The 20737-nt window shown below is 33.4% G+C and overlaps 1 protein-coding gene across 4 annotated transcripts in view; it reads right to left on the bottom strand.

Annotated features, from left to right (window-relative positions):
* COL12A1 (collagen type XII alpha 1 chain) overlaps positions 1-20737 on the bottom strand; it is a 141515-nt gene that overhangs the window by 95917 nt on the left and 24861 nt on the right. For 3 of the 4 annotated variants that reach the window (XM_031964618.1, XM_031964620.1, XM_031964619.1), the window contains 5 exons: positions 19285-19575; positions 18167-18769; positions 15640-15912; positions 12865-13137; positions 11061-11333 (listed from right to left, as the gene is read on the bottom strand). The exons of the other annotated variant lie outside the window; for it this stretch is intronic. In XM_031964618.1, coding sequence (XP_031820478.1) covers positions 11061-11333; positions 12865-13137; positions 15640-15912; positions 18167-18769; positions 19285-19575 — 1713 coding nt within the window. The remainder of the gene's footprint in view (positions 1-11060; positions 11334-12864; positions 13138-15639; positions 15913-18166; positions 18770-19284; positions 19576-20737) is intronic. 4 annotated transcript variants of the gene reach the window in all.

Genomic DNA, 20737 nt, shown 5'->3' with positions numbered 1-20737 from the left:
CTATTCTTAGTTCATTTTAAAATGTTGCCTCTGAGTCAAGAAGACATATTCAAATCTAGTATCTACCACATTCTGGCTATGTGATCCTGGGCAAGTCACTTAATTCCTTACTTATCTAGGCCAACTTTTTAAGACCAAGTAGTAGAGAATGTGCTAGCCCAGCTTGGGAAAGGAAATTCTGTCCCAGGAATTCCCTACACTGATGAAATCAAAGTTCCTGTCAAAAAGCAAAAACCAAAATAAAACTAATGAAAGATCTTTATAAAATAAATGAATGTTTAATAGTCACTAATTTTAAAAAGAAAAGATAATAGAAAGTTCTTTTTTAAAATATAATCCTTCAAATCCCTCCTTCATCAAGGAATAGACTAAAAATGAAAAGTTTCATCAAACTGTTGATGAACATCAGTTCTAAAATTCAGTTATGACTTACTGAAACAGTATTTGTTAAGTTAGAAAAAAATAATACATAATCCATTTTAAGGATTTTTTTCCTTCCAGTCTTTCTCCTTATTACAGTCACTCAAAGAAAAATTGATTAAGTTAATAGGAACCTCATCAAGGTTAAAAATAAACAAACAACAAAATTTAGTGACTTCTAATTTATAAATACTGAGCACCTACATTTGTGAAGCAATTCTCACTGATGACTTTTGCCCCTTTCCAAAGCCATTTCAGTTTCTTCTTCAACCTAATCATTTCATGGTGGGTATATTACCATACCAGTGTACTTTTTCTAAAAAAATCTGATTCTTAGTAAACACTAATATCCCCCATGGAGTCCAATATTTCCTGTTTTTACAACCTAAATTATATGAAAAAATAAAGAAATGGAGAAATGGAAACATGATATTTAAAGTCCATTGAGCTAGCCCTCATCTAGCTATATGAAGTCAGGTAGTTACAATCTTTCTGGAAAAATGTTATCATGAGTAAAATGAGAGGAATGGCCTCTTCTTAATCTTCATCATTCTGGATCATACTTGCAAACTTTGACACTGTTAACTGTCTCTATCTGGATGCTCTCCTCTCCAGGTTTCCATGTTACTGCACTCTCCTTTTTTCTACCTATCTTTGTGACAACTCCTAATATTTTTTTCTTTAATTATGTGACATTCACTGTCTGTGGAGTGCACTTCAAGGCTTTACCTATTTTCTCTTCTCTTTTCTTCCTATCTCTCTAATTTGAGGTTATGATTTATTATTATACAGTTTCACCAGAAGAACATTAATTCTAGAAAGATAGATTTTTGTTTCAGAAAGAGGTCATTAAAAGTATTACACAGTTTTCGAAAAGTAATCTATCACACCTTCTTCCTCCTGTTTTATTCTGGGACCAATATCATCTATCTACAATGCTTGTCAAAGATTCATGCATTGATACACAAGCTCTAGAATCTATCTGAGCATGTAGGTGGCACAGTGGATAAAGTGCCAGGTCTGGAGGACCTGAGTTCAAATCTAGCCTCAAATATTAACTAGTTATGTAACTCTAGGCAAGTCACTTAGACTTAAACCATTCCAGTATCTTTGCCAAGAACACTCCATATGGGGTCACAGAGATTTAGACATGATTGAAATAACTTAACAGAGTCTCTCCATTCATCTGCATATGAGTTATATTCTTCACCCATTTGTGGATACACACCTCAAACTCTTTTGAGAGATCACTAACTTCATGTAGTAGCGTTCCAGAACTTGGCATCATTGACACAAATATGTCATCCAAAAACAAAGGAAGTATATAAGGGAGTCTTGTTTGGTCTGGATTCTCCCCTTTCCCCTTCCCCAAAAAAATGCCTACTACTCAAATGTTTTCTAAGCTTTCTTTTAGCCTTTCCATAACTCCCAGGATAGGCATTCATTTGTTACCTCATCTGCAATAGGTATCAGTTATACTAGACCATAGGTCCTTTCCAGGTCTAAGTTTATGATTTTATTTTGTCATTCTTAGGTGATGAGAAAGATGAGAAAACAGAAGACAGTCCACAGAGAAGCTTGTATCCTATCACTACTGGCTTCTTCCAAGATCTACCTCAGCAAGGGCCTTATGCCTACTATGAGATTTTATCTCTGCTCTTTCTTCCCTTTCCAACTACAGATTGGCATCCTAACGGTAATCTTTTTCTCTGCTTCACCAAGATTCCAAAATAATCTGGGCACAGTTGCAAATAAACACAATTTTGAAGTTCTTCATGAATATGACGATTTTAAGATAGTATACAATCAAGCTGTTTATTTTGATATCCTGCATTATATGCCTGTGCTTATGTTCCTTTTCCCTCTGAAATGTAGCTTTCTGACAATAAAGTTTGTAGTTTTTCTTTACCTCATCTTCAGAGGTGTGCCTACCTAAGAAGTAGAATGTCATCTTCAAATATGTGAAGGACTCTCATATAGAAAAGGGATTCAACTTGTTCTCTTTAGTAACAGAACACAACTGGAAGGAAGCATAACAAGGCTGATCTGGGATTGATGTAAGGAAAAACCTTTTTAACTAAGCTGTCCAAAAGCAAAATGTATTGCCTCAGAGGTAGTGAGCTGCCTATCACGAAAGATCTTCAAGTAAAAGGTATATGATGGCAAGTGTACTAGGGATTCTCATTCTGATATGAGTTAGCCTAGATGGACTGAGGCTCCTTCCAACTCAGAGAATTTATGCTTTACAACAAAGAGTCTATTTACTCTCCTGCAGGAAAGAGACCAAGGATAAAGAATAATGACCCAACTTTCTCACTATTTCATGCTTGCCAAAATCTGATACATCTTTAGAAATGTTGATGCTGGAAAACTTTACCTGATTTTCCAATGTGCATAAAATATCATCAAAAACTATTTATTAAGTGTTTGTATCACTGTGCTGGGTGCTCTACAGGGTAATTTAGACAGGTGGTTTTTTACTGCTCTGAATGTCTCCAAGTGTTTAATTTCTACATCACTTTTTTCCATATACCAAGCCAAACAATTAATATCACATTTAAGTAACTTTCCTATATATCATAACCCTTTCCGTTACACAGTCTAAAAACCAAATTATTGCAGAGTTCAAGAAGAGCTATAACTAGTAAGTCTGGCAGCTAGGGCAAAGTTGGCAGGCTAGGCACAAAAGAGAGGGGAAGTAGGTGATGAGTCTACCACTGAAAGCAATGAAATTGTGCTGAGCAAACCTCCAGAAGGAGGTGAAGGGAAAAGTCAAAGGTACAAAAAAAGTCCCTCTGATTGGTCCCAGTCATTTTGAATAACCCCCAGAAAGAAGACTGCTGTGGGATAGGATATGGAAAACCAGGAAAGGGGAAGGATCTTTATTATGCAGACATATTAAGCAGACCTGGCCTTGAACACTTACTGGCTATGTGACCCTGAGCCATATTAACTCTGTTTGTCTGGGTTTCCTCATTTTAAAAAATTATCTAGAGGAGGAAATGGCAAACCTCTCCAGTATCTTTGCCCAAAAAACTGAAATAAATCAACAACAATAACAATATACCAGGCAACTCCTGGGAAAAATTAGCAGGCAGGAAGCAATAAGTATGATGACCCGGAAAAGGGATAGGTCCCTTGTGGTGCCCACACCATTCAAACTCCATAACTGTCAAACTGATCTTCCTCAAACACAAATCTGACCCTTTCACCCCCTCGTCCAGTGTATCTATTACCTCTAAGATCAAATATAAATCCTTCCTTTGGTTTTTAAAATTCTACATAATATCGCCCCTCCCGACCTTTTCAGTCTTCTTACACTTACTTCCACATAATCTGTGATCGAGTAACCCTGGCCTCTTTGCTGTTAAAACTCTGAGGATTTTCATTGGCTGTCTTCCATGACTGGAACTCATTCCTTCCTCATCTCATTTCCTAGCTTCCCTGGCTTCCATCAAGTCTCAACTAAAGTCCCACCTTATATAATAAGTCTTTCCAAGTCCTATTCAATCTTAATGCCTTCCCTCTGGGATTATGCCCAATTTATCAGATAAATTATATAAATATAATCTATCTGTATTAGAGAGAGGGAGATGATTGATAGATGATAAATAAGTAGATAGGTAACAGATAAATAGACAAACAGAAAAATAGATAGATAGGTGGGTAGATGAGTGAGTAGATATCTTCTTTGCACAAAAGTATGGGCTTGCTGTCTTCTCCATTAAACTCTGAACTCCTTGAGAGCAGGGATTGTTTTTTGTCTTTCTTTGTATCCTCAGAGCTTAACACTGCACTTGGCAAACAAGAGGTATTTAATAAATTCTAATTTTCTATGAGGAGTATAAGGACTATAGTAGGAGAGGTCAGCCATCCAGAGGATGGCACCCTGGGCCCAAGTATCATTTGATCTTTCTAGTGCAGTTATCAATACTATCTGGATTAACCCATGAAGGCAATTTAAACGTCAGTCAGACTTGAACAAATGTTTTTTCTCCTCTTCCACTAAATTGTTATGTTAGTACTTCATCATGGAATGGAGGTGATTCTAGGTTCTAAAAGGCTTTGAAAGTGGAACCTAATTTGTGGCAAATTTTAGCAAACTCGAAAGGTCTGGGTCTATCCTCCAAGGACTAACCTAGCTAAAGCATAATATAAATCCTAACCCTGCTATATATTTATGACCCTTCTGTTTCCTCAACTGCAAAGTTAGTTGGGGGAGGGAAGAATTGGGAGAGGTCCCTTTATGGTTCTTAAGTCTTATGATCTTATGATCCAAGATTGGCTCAATTATTTTGGCCACAGTAACTGGTCTAAGGCCATTGCCATCTGTTCCAGTGCAAAGAATATCCACACCAATGAAAACACAGGTAGTTGAGGCAATGAAATCTATTGTACCTTATATACATTTCCAAGTAGCTTTCATTGAATTTCAAGTACCACTTTCACCAATAGATGTTAAAGTAAGCCCTCTCCAAAACTAATTTGTTCTTTCTGCTAGAATGCAGTTCTCGAAGCCTCCAACTTTCCACTTCAGAAGTAACTGAAGATCTATTCCTAAAGAAACTTATGTTGGAATGGACTTGATTAACATCTGCTGAATTGAAATCTTTGTTTCAAAGATCAAACTCTGATGTTACCCATATTAAACATATAGGCAAGCAAATATATGACAGACAAGACACAGTCATACTTTTAAAAAAAAATCTCCATGACAATTAAAATTTTAACCAGAAAATTGAACATGGAGGCTACATAACAGGAATATAGCTTGAGTGTAGCAGCTCTGGGGGGAAAATGCAACTTAAGAAAATTTAACTGGCACACTCTAAATGTTGACAGCTAAGAGTAAAATTCTAATCACCCTATCCTAGATATAACTGACATTAAAGTTACCATTTACTATTAAGGAAGGGAGAATTTTGTTTAAAGTTTCTAATTTTCTAATTTTCTCTCTAATTTTTCTAATTTTTTTGGATGATATTAGTCCATAGAAGAGAAATTATCAATTATCATTTGATAAATATCCAAATTTCCTTAGAAATGCCAGAATTGGAATATTACAAACATATAACTTTAAAAATATGAGACAACACTAAATCTTTTAAAAAACACTGAGTCCTTGTTTTAGTCTAACTCAGAGAAGCAGTATGTAATTCAACATGATGCAGAGTTCCCGTGACATGCTAAAAACTTCATTGTAATGAAATGTCAATTGAGTTAGCTCAATTTGAACTGTAGGAGGCCATTCATTTCTAGAACATTTTAATGTTGCTTTGACAACAGAAGGGGAGCAGAGAAGAAATTATGCAAAGCTACTTCTTTCCCTGGTGAAAATCAGCACTCTTTAAAATATGCATACATCTATGTTATCCCAAATTGGAAGTTTCATTAAATTGGATTAATTTCTTGGAACAAAAAAAAAGTGGTTATTGTGTTTATTTAAATGTAAAAACAGGTTACTTTCTGCCTAAGCACCAACAATAGTGCCAGCCCTAGATTCTATGAAGATTTATAATTCATTTCAATGTGCAACAGTGTTTTGTTCATTAGAATAGGCTGTTCCACTTTTTAAAATCTATGTCTGCAAAACCAATATGAATGCTTTGTGGTTAAATTCCTCTAGAGTTAGTATCTGAAATGGTAATGAACTCTGCTTTTGTCATTCTAATACACTGAAGCCAGCAATGCAAGTGCTAATAAATCCTTAGAAGCTACAAGACAATCACCTGATATATGTTCACATTTCAAAAAATAAAAATAAAAAATCCTAGGAAAAATATTATACTGTCTATAGCAAAGAATGAAAGTTTCATTTATCTCTTTAAATAAAAACCTTTGTGAACTTCAACTAATCTATAAAACTACCAACGTCTATTATATTCTTGCCATCTGATTTTATGCCTCTGAGTCAAAGCAAGATTCTTGCCAGCTCTGTTCTTACCACCTCCTCTCCCAAGAGAAAACAGATTAGAAAAACAGTAGCTCTCAAAAAGAGCTCAATGTTTCTCTTTCTGTGGGCTTTCCATTTGCTGTATTTATCATCATATCCTATTTCTCATATATGGTATGTGAGTTTGGCTAAACTAATATAATAAAACTAAATGGAATAACCAGAAGTTTAAAAAAAAACTTCTCATTTTAATTAGTTACAACTAGGTTTTCACATATTTGTCAAGTTTTACCATATATAATTCAAGAGGGTAAAACAGAGATTTTTAATTGAAATTCTTTTTTCCTCCCAAGTTTTGAGAGCTCAAAATTTAATTCTAATAAGTTTATGTATTAATTCAATTCAACAAATATTTACTAATGCTTTCCTTTTCCTATGTGAAAGACTAGTTGTGAATTACACATATTCCTCACAGTCTCAGGCATATAAATTTATTATTCTTTAAAGTCACTTTGCAAATGTTTCCTCCTGGCCATTGTATGGTGTAAATACTTACTTGATTTATGTTATTGTCTCTCTCTTTAGAGAAGTATTTTTTTAAAAGGATATGTGTAAATATACATACATGCACATATATACATATCTGTATACATATATATGCTATATATGTATGGCTGTATATATATATATACATATCTGTATACATATATATGCTATATATATATGTATATATATATATATATATATATACACACACACACACATAGGTGTATAATCATGTGAGTATGTATGTATGTATATACACACACACACGCTCTGACTACTGACTTCCCTGGTTTCTTTTAAGTCTCAAGTAAAATCCTACTTTCTATAGGAAGCTTCCCCAGTGGTTCTTAATCATAGTGTCTTCTCTTATGAATGAAGTTACACAATTTCATTACTTGAAAGGATAGCCACATTATTGTCTGGAATCTTCTGAAGTAAGAAAAGTATAAGCCATGTCTAGGTTTACAAGAGCCTTTGCAGAAAGTGATTAAATCTAGAGCAGTTAGTTGGGCTATGCAAAAATGTTGCTCCTGAGATCATGCAGTTATTTAAAAGACCTTCTGACTAAGAAGATAGCCATTTTTTTTTCAACTATGGGAAATAAAAAGTCTTTTAGAAGTGTAATTGTTTTGCTTTTCAAGACATTATGGAGGTGACATTTCACAACTCAAAATGAAGCTCATAATCATTCTAAAAAGAATAAAGGTTAAACGTGTACTCCCTGCAAATTGTTGCACGTGATTAAATATACAGAAAGTCAGTGGAAAGTATGGGGACAAAGGGAAAGGCAATAAATCACAAGGAAAAAGGCAAATCCCCATAAAATACCATATGTTGTTGCAGATGTAGAGTTTGCATGCTTTTAATGTTTTGATGGGGTCACTGTGGCCTGGGCCAATTTTAGTTCATTTACCTTAAAGATTTTCTACCTTTTAAAATATGCATTCAGAAATCACAGGAACACTTCTAAGTGTTCTTCACCACCATGGCTATATCCTTAAAAAGATAGTTTGAGTCAACAATTCATTTCCACTCTATGTTACAAACCACCTTTATAATCATTATTTTTTGAAAGGCTAAAAATTGCACTCTAGTAATGTGTAAGCTCCCTGGCAGGCACATTTCATTTCTGCCTTTGTATCCCCAGTACAGGGCTTGGCCCATATAAAAAATAAGTTTAATCAAACTATATGAATCTAAGAAAGTATCTCCACAATCATGATAATAGAATTTTTAAATTAGCTTGAGTTATGCCAATCCAAACAAAAAGGATTCTGTATCAATTTCAAATCTGATTTCTTGGGATATTGGAAAAAACAGCTATATCTCTTTTCTTTTTATCCCTATCTTTAACTAGAATTTTCCGAGTATTATTGAATATTTAATTCTTGATGGTTTCATCTCTGACAATCTTGTCAACTTCATGAAGTCATGTAATATTCTAGATATTTACTCTAGATATTAACAAGAGTTACATTTTAGATTTAATTTGAATCACTTCTATTTTTGAAATCGGAAAAGGAGAGGTCTGGACTATAATTTCATCTGTATGGAGAACTTCTAGTATGGAAATTTCCTCCATTGATAAATCTTGGACAATCTCTGGTATGCTGAGATCAACTGATTTGTCTATGGCTATATATAGCTAGTATGTATCAGAGACAAGGCTTGAACTCAGGTTTTGCAAGGCTGTAACCATTATGCACAGTGATTTTCACAGTTAGATGGAAGTAGGAGGCAATTGTCAACAAAAAAGTATACCTTTAAAATGTTACAATCACTTCTTGAAGACCTCTCTGTCTTAGGTAAAATGAACAAACATTTAATTCTAAACCATCTTGTACTGTATATTTAGTTTGTATATTCATAAATCTAGAAGTAGAAGAGAATTCAGAGGTCATCTTGTCCAACTTTTTCATTTTACAAATGAGGAAACTGAGATCCAGAGAAATAAAATGATTTTTTCAAGGTTACACAGATGTTTGTTAGATGTCATGACTGGCCAAGATATATAATAATTAAGAATCTCTTACATTTGTCTAGGACAGTGGTTTCCAAATTTTCTAGAAAATACATCCCCATCAATAAAAAAATAATTAACATGTAACCCCAATATCTATTCACTTATAAATTATACATAAATGCTACTATACTAATATATATGTTTCAAAACAACATAAAGTTAAAAAAAACTGAATGGGATAAAGATGAAATAATATCTTAATTTCAGAGTCAATAGGGAGCCATTGATGTTTATTGAGCAAGGAAGTAACATAAAGAGATTCTAGCTTGGGAAAAATCCCTATAAAAGCTAAGTAGAAAATGGATTGGAATAAAGATACTTGAGACAGAGTGGCAAATTAGAAGACTATTCAATAGTCCAGGTGAAAGATAAGGAGGGACTGAACTAGAATGGTGGAATTTTGTGAATGGATGAAAGAAAATAATTGTGAGAGAGAGTGTTGTACAAACTTTGGCAACCAGTTATATAACTGGAATAAGGAAGAGTGCAGAATCAAGAATAATATTAAGGTTAATCTTAATAATACTTAAAGTTGTTCTGTGAATGCAAGGATAGTGATAGCCTCAAACAGAAACAGAGAAGTTTGGAAGGAGGTTTTGTTTAAGAAGAATGATACATAATCATCACAACCCATTCTCATGACTGCTCATCCCAAGCAGCTCCCTCTTTCTCACTAACTAAAAAATGTGTTGGGGGCTTAATCATCAGCTATTACTGCAAAGCACAGTCTGTCACTAAGGTATGCCTGCTACAACAAGAAGGTAAAGGTAAGAGGAAAACATGGGTGGGAGGATGCCAAGGTAAATTTTGCTTTCCCTTGCTACAGTGGGGTTCAAAGTTGATGTGTTATAACACCAGCCCAGCACATTCCCAAAAAGTCAGTGATAAGAAAGGACAGAGTAGAGAAGAACTCAAGGGAGTGGGGTGGCTATGTTAAAGACAAAGCTATAACTGACTATACAAGGAAGAGGTTGGATTTTATCTCATCTTCTCATTTCCTACCACTTGAACACACATTATTTGGAAAACAAACCAAATCTCCCTTTCCCCACCAAAGGTTCTTTGATGGCCTTACTTTGGAAAACGGGTCTAGAGCACTGTGAAAAATTCTTCAAAAACTGATCATATTAAGCACACTATCCTTTTTCATTCCACTGTTAAGGAACTAGAAACTCTAACTTGTATTTTCAATAACACTGTAATATCACCAGAAGAAAGTGGTAGCAGTTCTAACAACTTGCTTTTTGGGTGATAATTTCCTCTATCAGAGCTTACAGTTTTAGCACAAACCAATTAGGTTTTTTCCAAAGAAGACAAGCATAGAAATCCAACCATATATTGTGAAAAATTTTCCAATAATTTTAAAAACTTTTATGATCATTGTTTGCACGGAATAATGAAAAAATCACTTGACTAGAAATCTGAATACCCAGCTCTAATTCCAGAAATCAGTTAATCAGTTATTAAATATGTATTCTATGCTATTATGTGACAAATACTGTCGTATTTGTCACATAGGCACTGGCACACAGATACAAAGAATGAAAAAAATCTCCCTAAACCTCAGTTTCCTCATCTGTAAAAAAAAATTTTTAATTTAAAAAAATTGACTAGATAACTAAGGGATCTCATTTTCTTCAACAGTTTATTTGTCTTCAATGAATACATTTTTCTTCTCAAACTTTCTCTCATAATAAAAATGATCTCCAAGTATATTTGCCTTTTCTGAATTATCTTGCTTTTAAAAACAGTTAACATCTCAAACAGAAGAGTAAATCAAATATCATGCTGTAAATTAGGATAATCTGAGTTTAAATCCAACTTCAGATATTTGCTAACTGTAAGTTAGCAAGTCACTTAACCTCTATTTTCTCATAATGAAAAACTAATAGCAGCTACCTTCCAGAGCTATTTAGAGAAGAAAATGAGATAATAATTGTAAAGTACTTAGTACAGTACCTGGAACATAGCAAGTGCTAGCTTACTAGGTTTAATACAACTTAGTAAGTAGTTAGCTACTACTATTCTCCTTGACTAAAATGTATATCTGAATAGAAAGTTGCTTTTCAACATAAATATTTTGATATAGAGGGATATAGATTCCAGGAAATTTAAGTTTCAGGACTCAAAGTCAAAAATATTTTAAATGCCTCTCATAAAGGGAAAAAAATTAATTACCTTCCAGGGTTGTTCCTTCTCCAGAAAGGGCATCTCCAGCTCCAGAAGCATACAACGCAGTCACTGACAAGGAGTATCTTGTACCTGGCTCTAAGCCCTTCAGTTGGGTGCTGGTTGTATCACCCCTCAAGGTTGCCTCTTGAGTTTCACCTCCTGCCAGTGGAGTATATGTTACAAGGTATTGTTTGACTTTTCCTGGTGCTGCACTCCAAAATAACTTCATAGATGATGTTGTAGGGTCAGAAACTCTTAAATCTCTTGGATTTCCTCGAACTTTATGAAATAAAGAAAAAACGAAAACACATTATTAAATAGAAGTGGCTCAGGACAAACTCTTTTAAATTATTTGTGTGTTAAATCAAATTTGCATACATAGTTTTAGACAAATTTTCATACTTAGTTGAACTTATGGTACATACAGCAAAGAATGCCAATTAGCCAACAGTGTCACAGAAATGACAAATGTAATCCTATGTGTCAAAGTTAAAGTATATCAATAAAAGTAATGAATCCTTTTTCTATATTTATACATGCCAAAGGTTCTTGTTTCAATCACAATGAATTGTCAAAAATTAGATTAAAGATATACAAAAAATATGTAAGTTGATTTGTCATCCCAAATTGGATTTTGATTTTTCTATGAAATCATCAGTGGAAAAAAATTTTTATTGCTATGAACATTGATAGATGAGGACCACCAGATGATTTTGAATTAGCCTATAATCATATCACATATCACATAATGAAAATTATGCAATAACCATCATAATAGTAATAGCTAATTTTAGTGTGCCTATAATGTACCAAGAACTGTGTTAAGCTCTTCACAATTATTATCTTAATTGAGCCTAACAATAACCCTAAGAAATAGATATTATTATTCTACCCATTGTACAGATGAAAAAATTGAATCAAATAGCTATTAAATGACAATAGTTCTTACATTCCCATTAGCTTAGAAATTTTCTAATAGAGTGGACATTAATTCATCAGGGATCTCTGTGGCAATTCAATACTTTCAAAGCATTTCAGCTCATTTCATTCCAGAAAAAAAAAGGAAGAATAAAAAAAATTGGATGGATTACAACTCTTTGGCACCCTTGAAAAAGTATAAAGCATTCCAGATCATTTCATTCTAGAAAAAGGAAGAATACAAAAACGTTGTATCAATTATTGAGATGAGTTCAGTTTTTGTTGAACCAATCAGTAATCTATAAAGTACCTATTTCACTATTGCCACTTTAGTTATCAAGTTACAAACTATGTACATTCAATTCAGCTGCCTGAATTATAGACCAGCATAGTTAACAGATTGCTAGAATTATAGCCTAACAATCATCTCTCACCCAATGCTTCATAAAATCCTTACCCCTGTTTCTATGTACATCAAACATTAGATCTCTCAATACTGGAAGCCTTTCTACAAGTAGCCCTTAAAAATAAATCCTCTTTTAAATATATATATAGCCTATTAAGTAGGATCTGTTTCAAGTGAGTCATACAGCTTACTGAGAGGAAAAAACTTGAATAATCCTCCTTCACCATTTCCATGTGTTAAGATGCAAGTATATATGATCATAGAAATTCATAAAGGAACATTTGGTCTTGATATTTCAGGTTCAGCAGACACATGAAAGTGAAAGTAGAAAAGTAGTCTAAGAATGTAAAGTTTAAAAGAATATAAACAGGACAGAAGTGCTATTTCATTTTCTTTTTTAATAGATGTTGGATATTAAATCAGTTGGATGATAGCCACAAGACTGTTTCATTTTGTATTAGCAGCGGCTATCTGAACTTGACTTACCTTCTTCAGTAGCTGCATTTCCAATCAGTGGGAACCCAGGTCCAGAAAAGTACTCAGGGATAACAGACACTTCATATTTTGTATCTGGGGTCAAGTTCTCAAGTGTCTTTCTTCGTTCGTTTGCTGGAACCGTGACTTCTTGTCTTGCTCCACTTGGAAGTGATCTGTACACAATTCGATATCTTAAAACTTTCCCTGGGGCTTGAGTCCATGTAATTTTAAAGCTATCAGTAGTTTCATCTGTCACTTTTAAGTTGCGTGGTATACCTTTCACTGAAAGAAAGAAAACATTTCAAAATTTTTGCTCAAGGGGAAAAAATCATTTTATTATCAGCACTGGAACAGAGAAATTATATCAAATACTCATTAGATAAATAAATGAGGATTATGGACCATAAATACAAGTTACAATGTACCCAATTACAGTATATCTCTACTCTTTCCCTCAATTTCATCATCTGTAAATGACCACATTGAGTTAGATGAGTCCATTTCAAAAGCCATGTGACTTTTTCACTCCTACTTAACTCCTAACTTAATTTCTTCTGAGTGCTCATTGATCTGAAAAACATTTGACAGTAAATGGAAGGTAAAGGCCATTGTCTTCTCTGTCTTATAGACCTATTAAAATAAGCTACTAGTAGCACACAGTCACTGTGAATTTAATAAATTTTAAATAAAGATTTGAAGCTATTTAGAATAGAATACATCATTGTATAGGAGTTCCTTAGAGGAATGGAGGTTGAAGGGCTGAAAAAAGCTTTTATGATAGTTTTCAACTACTTTATGTGATTTAGTTCTGGTAGCCAGGAGAAACTCAATTACTCAGGATGAGAGGAAGATAATCACAATTTTATATATTTGATGGGGTGGAGTTTGACTCCCAGACTTCATTATAGCTACATAATTAGAAATAGAATTTTACTGTTTTGCTTTCTGCCTCTTAGGAACAAGGAAAAGACTTTGCTTCACTAGCAAATTGGCAGCAATTTGGTATAATGGATACATAGTAGAGTGAGGAAAATCTGGGCTCAAGACACATCTCTAACACATAGTTATGTGGCTATGGGCAAGTCACTTAACTAATCAGTAACTCCAGACAACTCAAGAGTACAATTTACAGTGGGAGTACCAATGTGCATGAGGAAAGAGAATTTCCATAACTGAGAGTTCTTTACTCTTATAAAATCATAATGTTTCTGGATAATAATAATAAGCTATGCTATACTACATTATATCATACCATATCATATCATACCATACCTATACTACAATATATGCTATCTATATCTATCCTCTACTATCCTACACTATAATAAAGTTATGTTTTAGGACTGCTTTCCATTTATAAGACAAAGTACAACTGTCAAGGTTTGGGGCTTATCTAGGCATAAGCAAAGATCACAGCCTTAGAAGAAAACAGCACTTCATACAATTAAAGTCCATACTCCATCTTTTATATTACCCAAGTCAAAAGAGGTTATCAAAGATATGTGTCTAATTATTGATACTAAAAGTTAAAAGGAATCTTTAAATCACAGTCATAAAATCCTAAGCTAGGAACAGACCTATCTTAAGTAGCTGTTTCTTCAATAATTTGGCAAAAATATATCTAAATCATTCCAATGATGCAAATCAATTTTATTTTTAAAGCTGACCAGAGAAAGGGATTTCACAGGCTTCCACAAGCAAAAACTTCCAGTATCTAAAAATATTATCAGCAAATTCTTCTCTATAAAGACTCTAAATTCTTCATACTCTTGTCTTAGTCTGTTTCCTCTTCTTCTAGCTCTCAACAGAAATGAAGAATAGCTGTTATATTCACTGTGACTCTGTACATATTTGCAAATTCCTTGTATGTCTTAGAATCATAGAATTTCCAAGTTGGAAGGTACCTCAAAGGCCATCTCATCTAACCTGTACTGTTCCTAGAACTAACCCTTCACTTCCTCTTCTTCACTATGAATACAGATTTGATGCAACAAAATAGGCCAATAGGACATATCACAGTTTTGTTTTCCAGCAGAGGAAAATTCATTAATGAAGAGTATCTTTTAAATATAGCTAGTTATCCTTATTTGAGTATAGCCATTCTTCAAGGTTCATTCCCTAACTCCTGCAATTTTTACTTTTGCTTCTATACGGATAGTTATAATCAAGTTAAAATCAAGTGCATCTGCACCTAGCTAGTTTTCACATTTGTAAAGATTTCTTAAAGAAATCATAAAATAGAAGCTGAGCTACCAGGAACCTCTATCCCTAACAAGTATCTTCCTTCTCCTACCCTTTCTTCATCCACTTAAAACTTTGCTGAATAGAGTTAAATGCATTCAACATCTGGATTCTTGTGCAAATAATCAATATGCAAGATTTATGCTTTATAACAGCTCTATCATTGGAGTAATGGAGAATGTTAAAGCAACTACAAAAAGATATGAAAATGTAGCTATTATTGAAATAAGGTGCAGAAAAAAACTTCTAGTGCAGCATTTCATAAGTTAATTCAATAATTATTTAACCTAATCATAAACTAAGACATTCAAGTAAATGTGTTTTTATATATTTTCCTCCTCTTCTTTGAATTTATGAACTACATATTCATATACTTTAAGATATTGAAATTTAGACATTGTTAAAGTTCACAGAAACTGATTGCAAGTACAAAATTCTGGAAGAGGCAGAAGATAATATGTTGCCAATATACCTAATAAGCTAAAGCAATATTATAAACTGTATTCTTTAAAAGAAAAAAATGTTAGCAAAACTGCAATATACCTTCCAAAGTTGTTTCTTCTCCAGTTAAGGGATCACTGAAACCATCCTCATATTCTGCTGTTACATTGACCAAGTACAATGTTTCTGGCTTTAAATGGTCTAGGACAACACTGGTACTAGAAGCAGGCTCTACAACAGTGAGAGCTTCACCATCAGCAGCTTCCTTGTATGTAATGTGATATGTAAAAACATGCTCTCCTGCTGGAGACCAGTTCACTTTGAAACTGTTTGAAGTCAAATCAGAAAATTTCATATTCCTGGGAGGCACATAAGCTATTTGAAAAAGAAAGAAAGGAAGGAATTATTTTTAATGAACAGAACCTGTAGAACATTGGTGCACTGCATTGTCTGAATTTTTTCATATTTCTTAATGCTGTGTATAATTGAAAAGTAGTTACCATTATATTACATGACCAACATTCAATACTCACAAATGATCCTTGAATCAAAAGGCATTATGGTAGGATGGCTAGAGCACTGAGCTGGAAATCAGAAAAACCTGAGTTTGAATCCCAGGTCAAACACTGTAGAACCCTTCTGGGACTCAGTTTCCTCATCTATAAAATGAGGGCTAGTACATAATGGCCTCTAAGATCCCTTATAGTTCTAAATCTATGATCCTATGATTGCAGAAGAGCCCAGAGTCTAGCTCCTACCTAAGAAATCTTCAATAACAATTTATTAAACAATCTCTGTGGGGCAGGCAGTGTGCTAAGTAGCAAGAATACAAAGAAAGAAAAAAAAAGTTGCTACTCTCAAGAATATTACAATTTAATTAAGGAGACAACAAGCCCTCCCAAAAAAAGTCTATGTATAAACACAGTATATGCAGGAGGTATCTTGAGAAGGATAAAGTGGGATGAGGAAAGGCTTCTAGAAAAAAAAAATGGGAAGGCAGGTTAAGTGGCACAATGGATAGAACACTGGCATAAAGTCAAGAGCACCTGAGTTAAAATCATGCTTCAGAAACTAACTAGTTGCATGACTAGTTGCAAGTTACTTAAGCCTAATTGTCTCTCCAAAAAAAGAGAGGAAGGGAAAGGAAAGGAGAGAAGTGGGATTTTTGTTGAAATTTGAAGAAAGCTAGAGAAGTAGAGGAAAAATTAAGAGGATATGGGAGTCTGATTGAAATTGTGGCTTGGATAATTACAATAGAAGATTATGATCTTTTTATACCAAATTAAAATTGAATTTGGCTATTTCTTTTGAGTATTTAACAAAGGGTAGTTAAGGAGGGGAACACATCCTTACCACAAAATGTAAATGTCAGCAAGCTTAGAAAGAACTTGAAAAACATTTTCTACCTTAGTTCTTATATATTTGAGAATGTTAGATAAAATTTACCTAGGACAGAGGGTGTTCATTTAAATTGAATAAATATTTGTTTTTGTAAAAGTATTAGCCATGGAATTATTTCTGAGTAAAAAAAATCCAATAATTTAAGATCTAGATAGATAGATAGATAGATAGATGGATAGATGGATGCATGGATAGACTGATAGATAGATAGATGCCATAGAAGTTTGTGAAAGAAAATTATCTCCAAAGACATGGTGGTGAGAGAAAGACTTGACCTAATTCAAGGTAAAATTTGGACAGGCAGAGAAGAGAAAAGAATTCCATATGGAAGAAAGTATAAACTAGGTACAAAAGCAAAAAACAAAAACAAAACAAAGAGATAAACATTAAGAAGGCATTAAGGTGGAAAAGATAATCTGTAATGTAGAAGATAAAACTGGAGAGGTAGATTAGGACTAGATGTTGAATGCAATACAGAAATCTAAATTTTGTTCAGAAGGCAATTAGGTGCCAGTGAAGGGTTCTAAACAGGAAGGAATAAAAAAAAAGCATTTGGCTAAAGGCAACAAAATATTAAGCTGAACCTGGCACTGACATAAAGAAATCATTGTTCTAGGAAGACTAACATGGACCCATTTCTCACCAGAGATAGCCATGGCCTTAATTAATTAATCAATCAATTAATATCTTAATCTTAATATTATAGTTTTAGAGTTGTAAGGAACCTTAGAGTCCACCAAATACAACCTCAGTTTACATGTGATGAATTGAGACTGAGAAAATTTAAATTATTTTCCCAGTCACAAAAGTAGTAAATATCTTAGTCAGTATGTGAATTCAGATTTTCCTTACCCTAAGGCAAATATTCAATGCAATATCATCTAGCTATATTATTAAGTGACTTGCCCAAAGTTCTATAAGTAGTTAAGTGATAGAGATAGGGCTTGAACTCAGGTCCACTGACTCCAAAGTTCATTATTTGTCCATTATATTATCTCTATAAGCATAAAAGCATCTTTCTTATAAGGACAAATTTCCTATGACAGAAAATAAAAATTTCCCCTTCATAAGGGAGTCAGAAATTAGAGTTAAATAATAGAATTATTAATATTCTTTTTTAAAAGGTAAGGAAGTCCCTTTGCACTAAAGAAATCCCAATTTATGGTATGAAAACACCAAAAAAACTATATATGAATAATACTTTTTCTATATCACAAGAATGGCTTACACTTTTTCTTTATAACTTTCAGTTCTTGTTCAATTCTAAGGCAGATAGACTGAGTAAGTTCAAATGATATCCTCTGGAAGGCATCAAAATCTTCTACTGTGAACACATGAGTTTCAGGAGGTGGGGAGGCAATAGCTTCCAATTCAGAACGAACTGCATCCTTGACACCAACTGCAAAAATCTCAACATCTGAATTCCTGAGTTTTATAGCAGGGTCTCTAAAGGCATCTGATGATTTCCCATCAGTAATAAGAATCATGACCTTTGGCACATTGCTCCGAGATCCTTTACTAGCCACAAATATTTTTTCTCTCACATAAGTCATGGCTTTGCCAGTATTTGTAGATCCACCTCGGTAGGGAAATGTGTTGATAGCATCAATAATGTCTTCAACTCTGGTAAATTTTTTCAAAGTAAACTCAGTATGGGGATCCCGGCTATATTGGACAAGACTGATCTGTACCCTGTTGGGTGAAATTTCAAAGCTTTTCACAAGGACTTCCAAAAAGGCTCTAACTTTAACAAAGTTGGCAATTCCAATGCTATAGGAGCCATCAACTAAAAACACAATATCAGCTTTTATATCCACACCACGGGAGCATTCTGTAAGAAAAAAAAATTCCAATTAATTCAAGTTTCACAATGAATCTATACTCCTGGTTGCCAATGTGGTTTTAAAAAATCATCTGTCACTCCTCTTTTACTTGACAAATTAACTTGTGGATAACTATTACTAATGTAAGTGGAAAGAACAACAACAGCAACAGAAAAACTCTGAATATTGTGTAATTATACTAATTAAATTTAGTTTTAAGGAATAAAAGAGAAATTGCACCTAATTTCTTTACCAACGTAAATAATTATGGCTATGGAATATTGCATATATCATCAAATTTGATTAATGTGTTGATTAGCTTTTATAAAGTGTGTTTTTCTCCCTCTGAAAAAAAAAAGTTTTATAAGGGATGGTGTTCTGAAGAGTAGAGGAAGGACATATTTGAAAAAGGGATTTAAAGTCAAGTGATATCCATTAAACATGTTTGGAAAAAAAATAATGTGTGGAAAATTAAAGCAAACTACTTGATAAATTTTCAAGCAGTACAAATCGAATTACTTACCCACTTGAACTTTCATTGGCTGGGTCTTTTCCATTATTGAAATGGGTTCACTGGATGTCAGTCCTTTCATTGCATAGACACTAATCTGGTATTCTGTATCTGCAGAAAGGTCTCTTACATTCAGAGAGGTAGTCTGAGGACCCACACTTAAAGCTTGTTGCTTACTTCCTGGTATCATTGGTGTGAGAAGTACTTTATAGCCTGTTATAGGACTAGGAGATGGATCCCAACTGAGCTTAACATATTTTGATGATACATCAGTGGCAATCAGATTTGAAGGAGATTCGACAACTGAAAATTTGAGACAAAACAAGAGTTAAAACAGAGTGATACAATTATTCAAATAAACTTTACTATATTCTATAATAGATCTTTTTGACTCAAGTTTTCAATAAGCAATGATTAAGTACAAGTCTTTTGGTAAGTGTTAGGAATACAAAAATAAAATAACCTTTTTTTTGGCTTTTGGACAAAGACTGATGAAACTTTTCCTTTCTTCAAGGAACATGCACTCTAATAAGATACAAATCACTATAAATCAAATTAGAATACCTGTGTTTTTGTCTTTATCAAATTAAAGATCGATACATCAAGAAAAGTTAATAACTAAAATCTTCCTGTCTAATTTAAAAGACCCAATTCTGTTGAAAGGAAAGGAGGTTTGCTTTGGGGAGAAAATTTAGCATGGCATACATGCACACACCTGACACATCTAATATACTAATCCTCCCAAAGTGGAGTCATCAATTTCAGGTTCCATACAGTTCCATATAACACTTACTAATGTATAACATGAATTAATAAACATTTACTAAACACAAAGTATGCACCAAATACCATGCTAAGTATTGGAGATAGAAAATCAGACAAAAATAGCCCTTGCCCTCAAAAGCTTACATTTTAATGGAGAAGACAACTTGTACATTAATAGATTCATATAGGATGATTCCTGAATCAACCAAAGGTAACTGATGTAGGTAGCTCTTTTTTGATATATCAAATTAAAATATGATAAATCATTATGTTAGTTATTAATTTAAATGGTTATCATGACTATAAGAAGTCAATGCTAAAGACAAGGAACTACCAAGAAAAGAACCAAATAGTGTAATTCCTAATCCAATAGAAATTGATACTAGTCCTAATCCTCTAATGGACTAGGAGAAAATAAACACAAATTATGTTGTTTTAAATTGTGTAAAGAATACTTTAACTATTTTAATTTTTAATATGATAATGAAAGCATGCTTTCATGAAAAGAATCTTCCCCCCTTTTAATAATATGGTAAAAATAACATACACACCCAAAAAGAGACTCAGGTTTTTTTAATCTATTCTCAGTTGTAATGTAATGCTCTTCCAAATAGAGTATAAATAATTTCACCTCCACTAATATCAAACTGAAAAAAATTGAAATTAAATGTTCACAAACTCAACATGGACTAAATAATAT

The sequence above is a fragment of the Sarcophilus harrisii genome, chromosome 4, assembly GCF_902635505.1.
Source record: "Sarcophilus harrisii chromosome 4, mSarHar1.11, whole genome shotgun sequence".
Classification (NCBI taxonomy): domain Eukaryota; kingdom Metazoa; phylum Chordata; class Mammalia; order Dasyuromorphia; family Dasyuridae; genus Sarcophilus; species Sarcophilus harrisii.
Note: the sequence above shows the minus strand (reverse complement) of the source record. Positions and strands in the feature narration are given on the sequence as shown.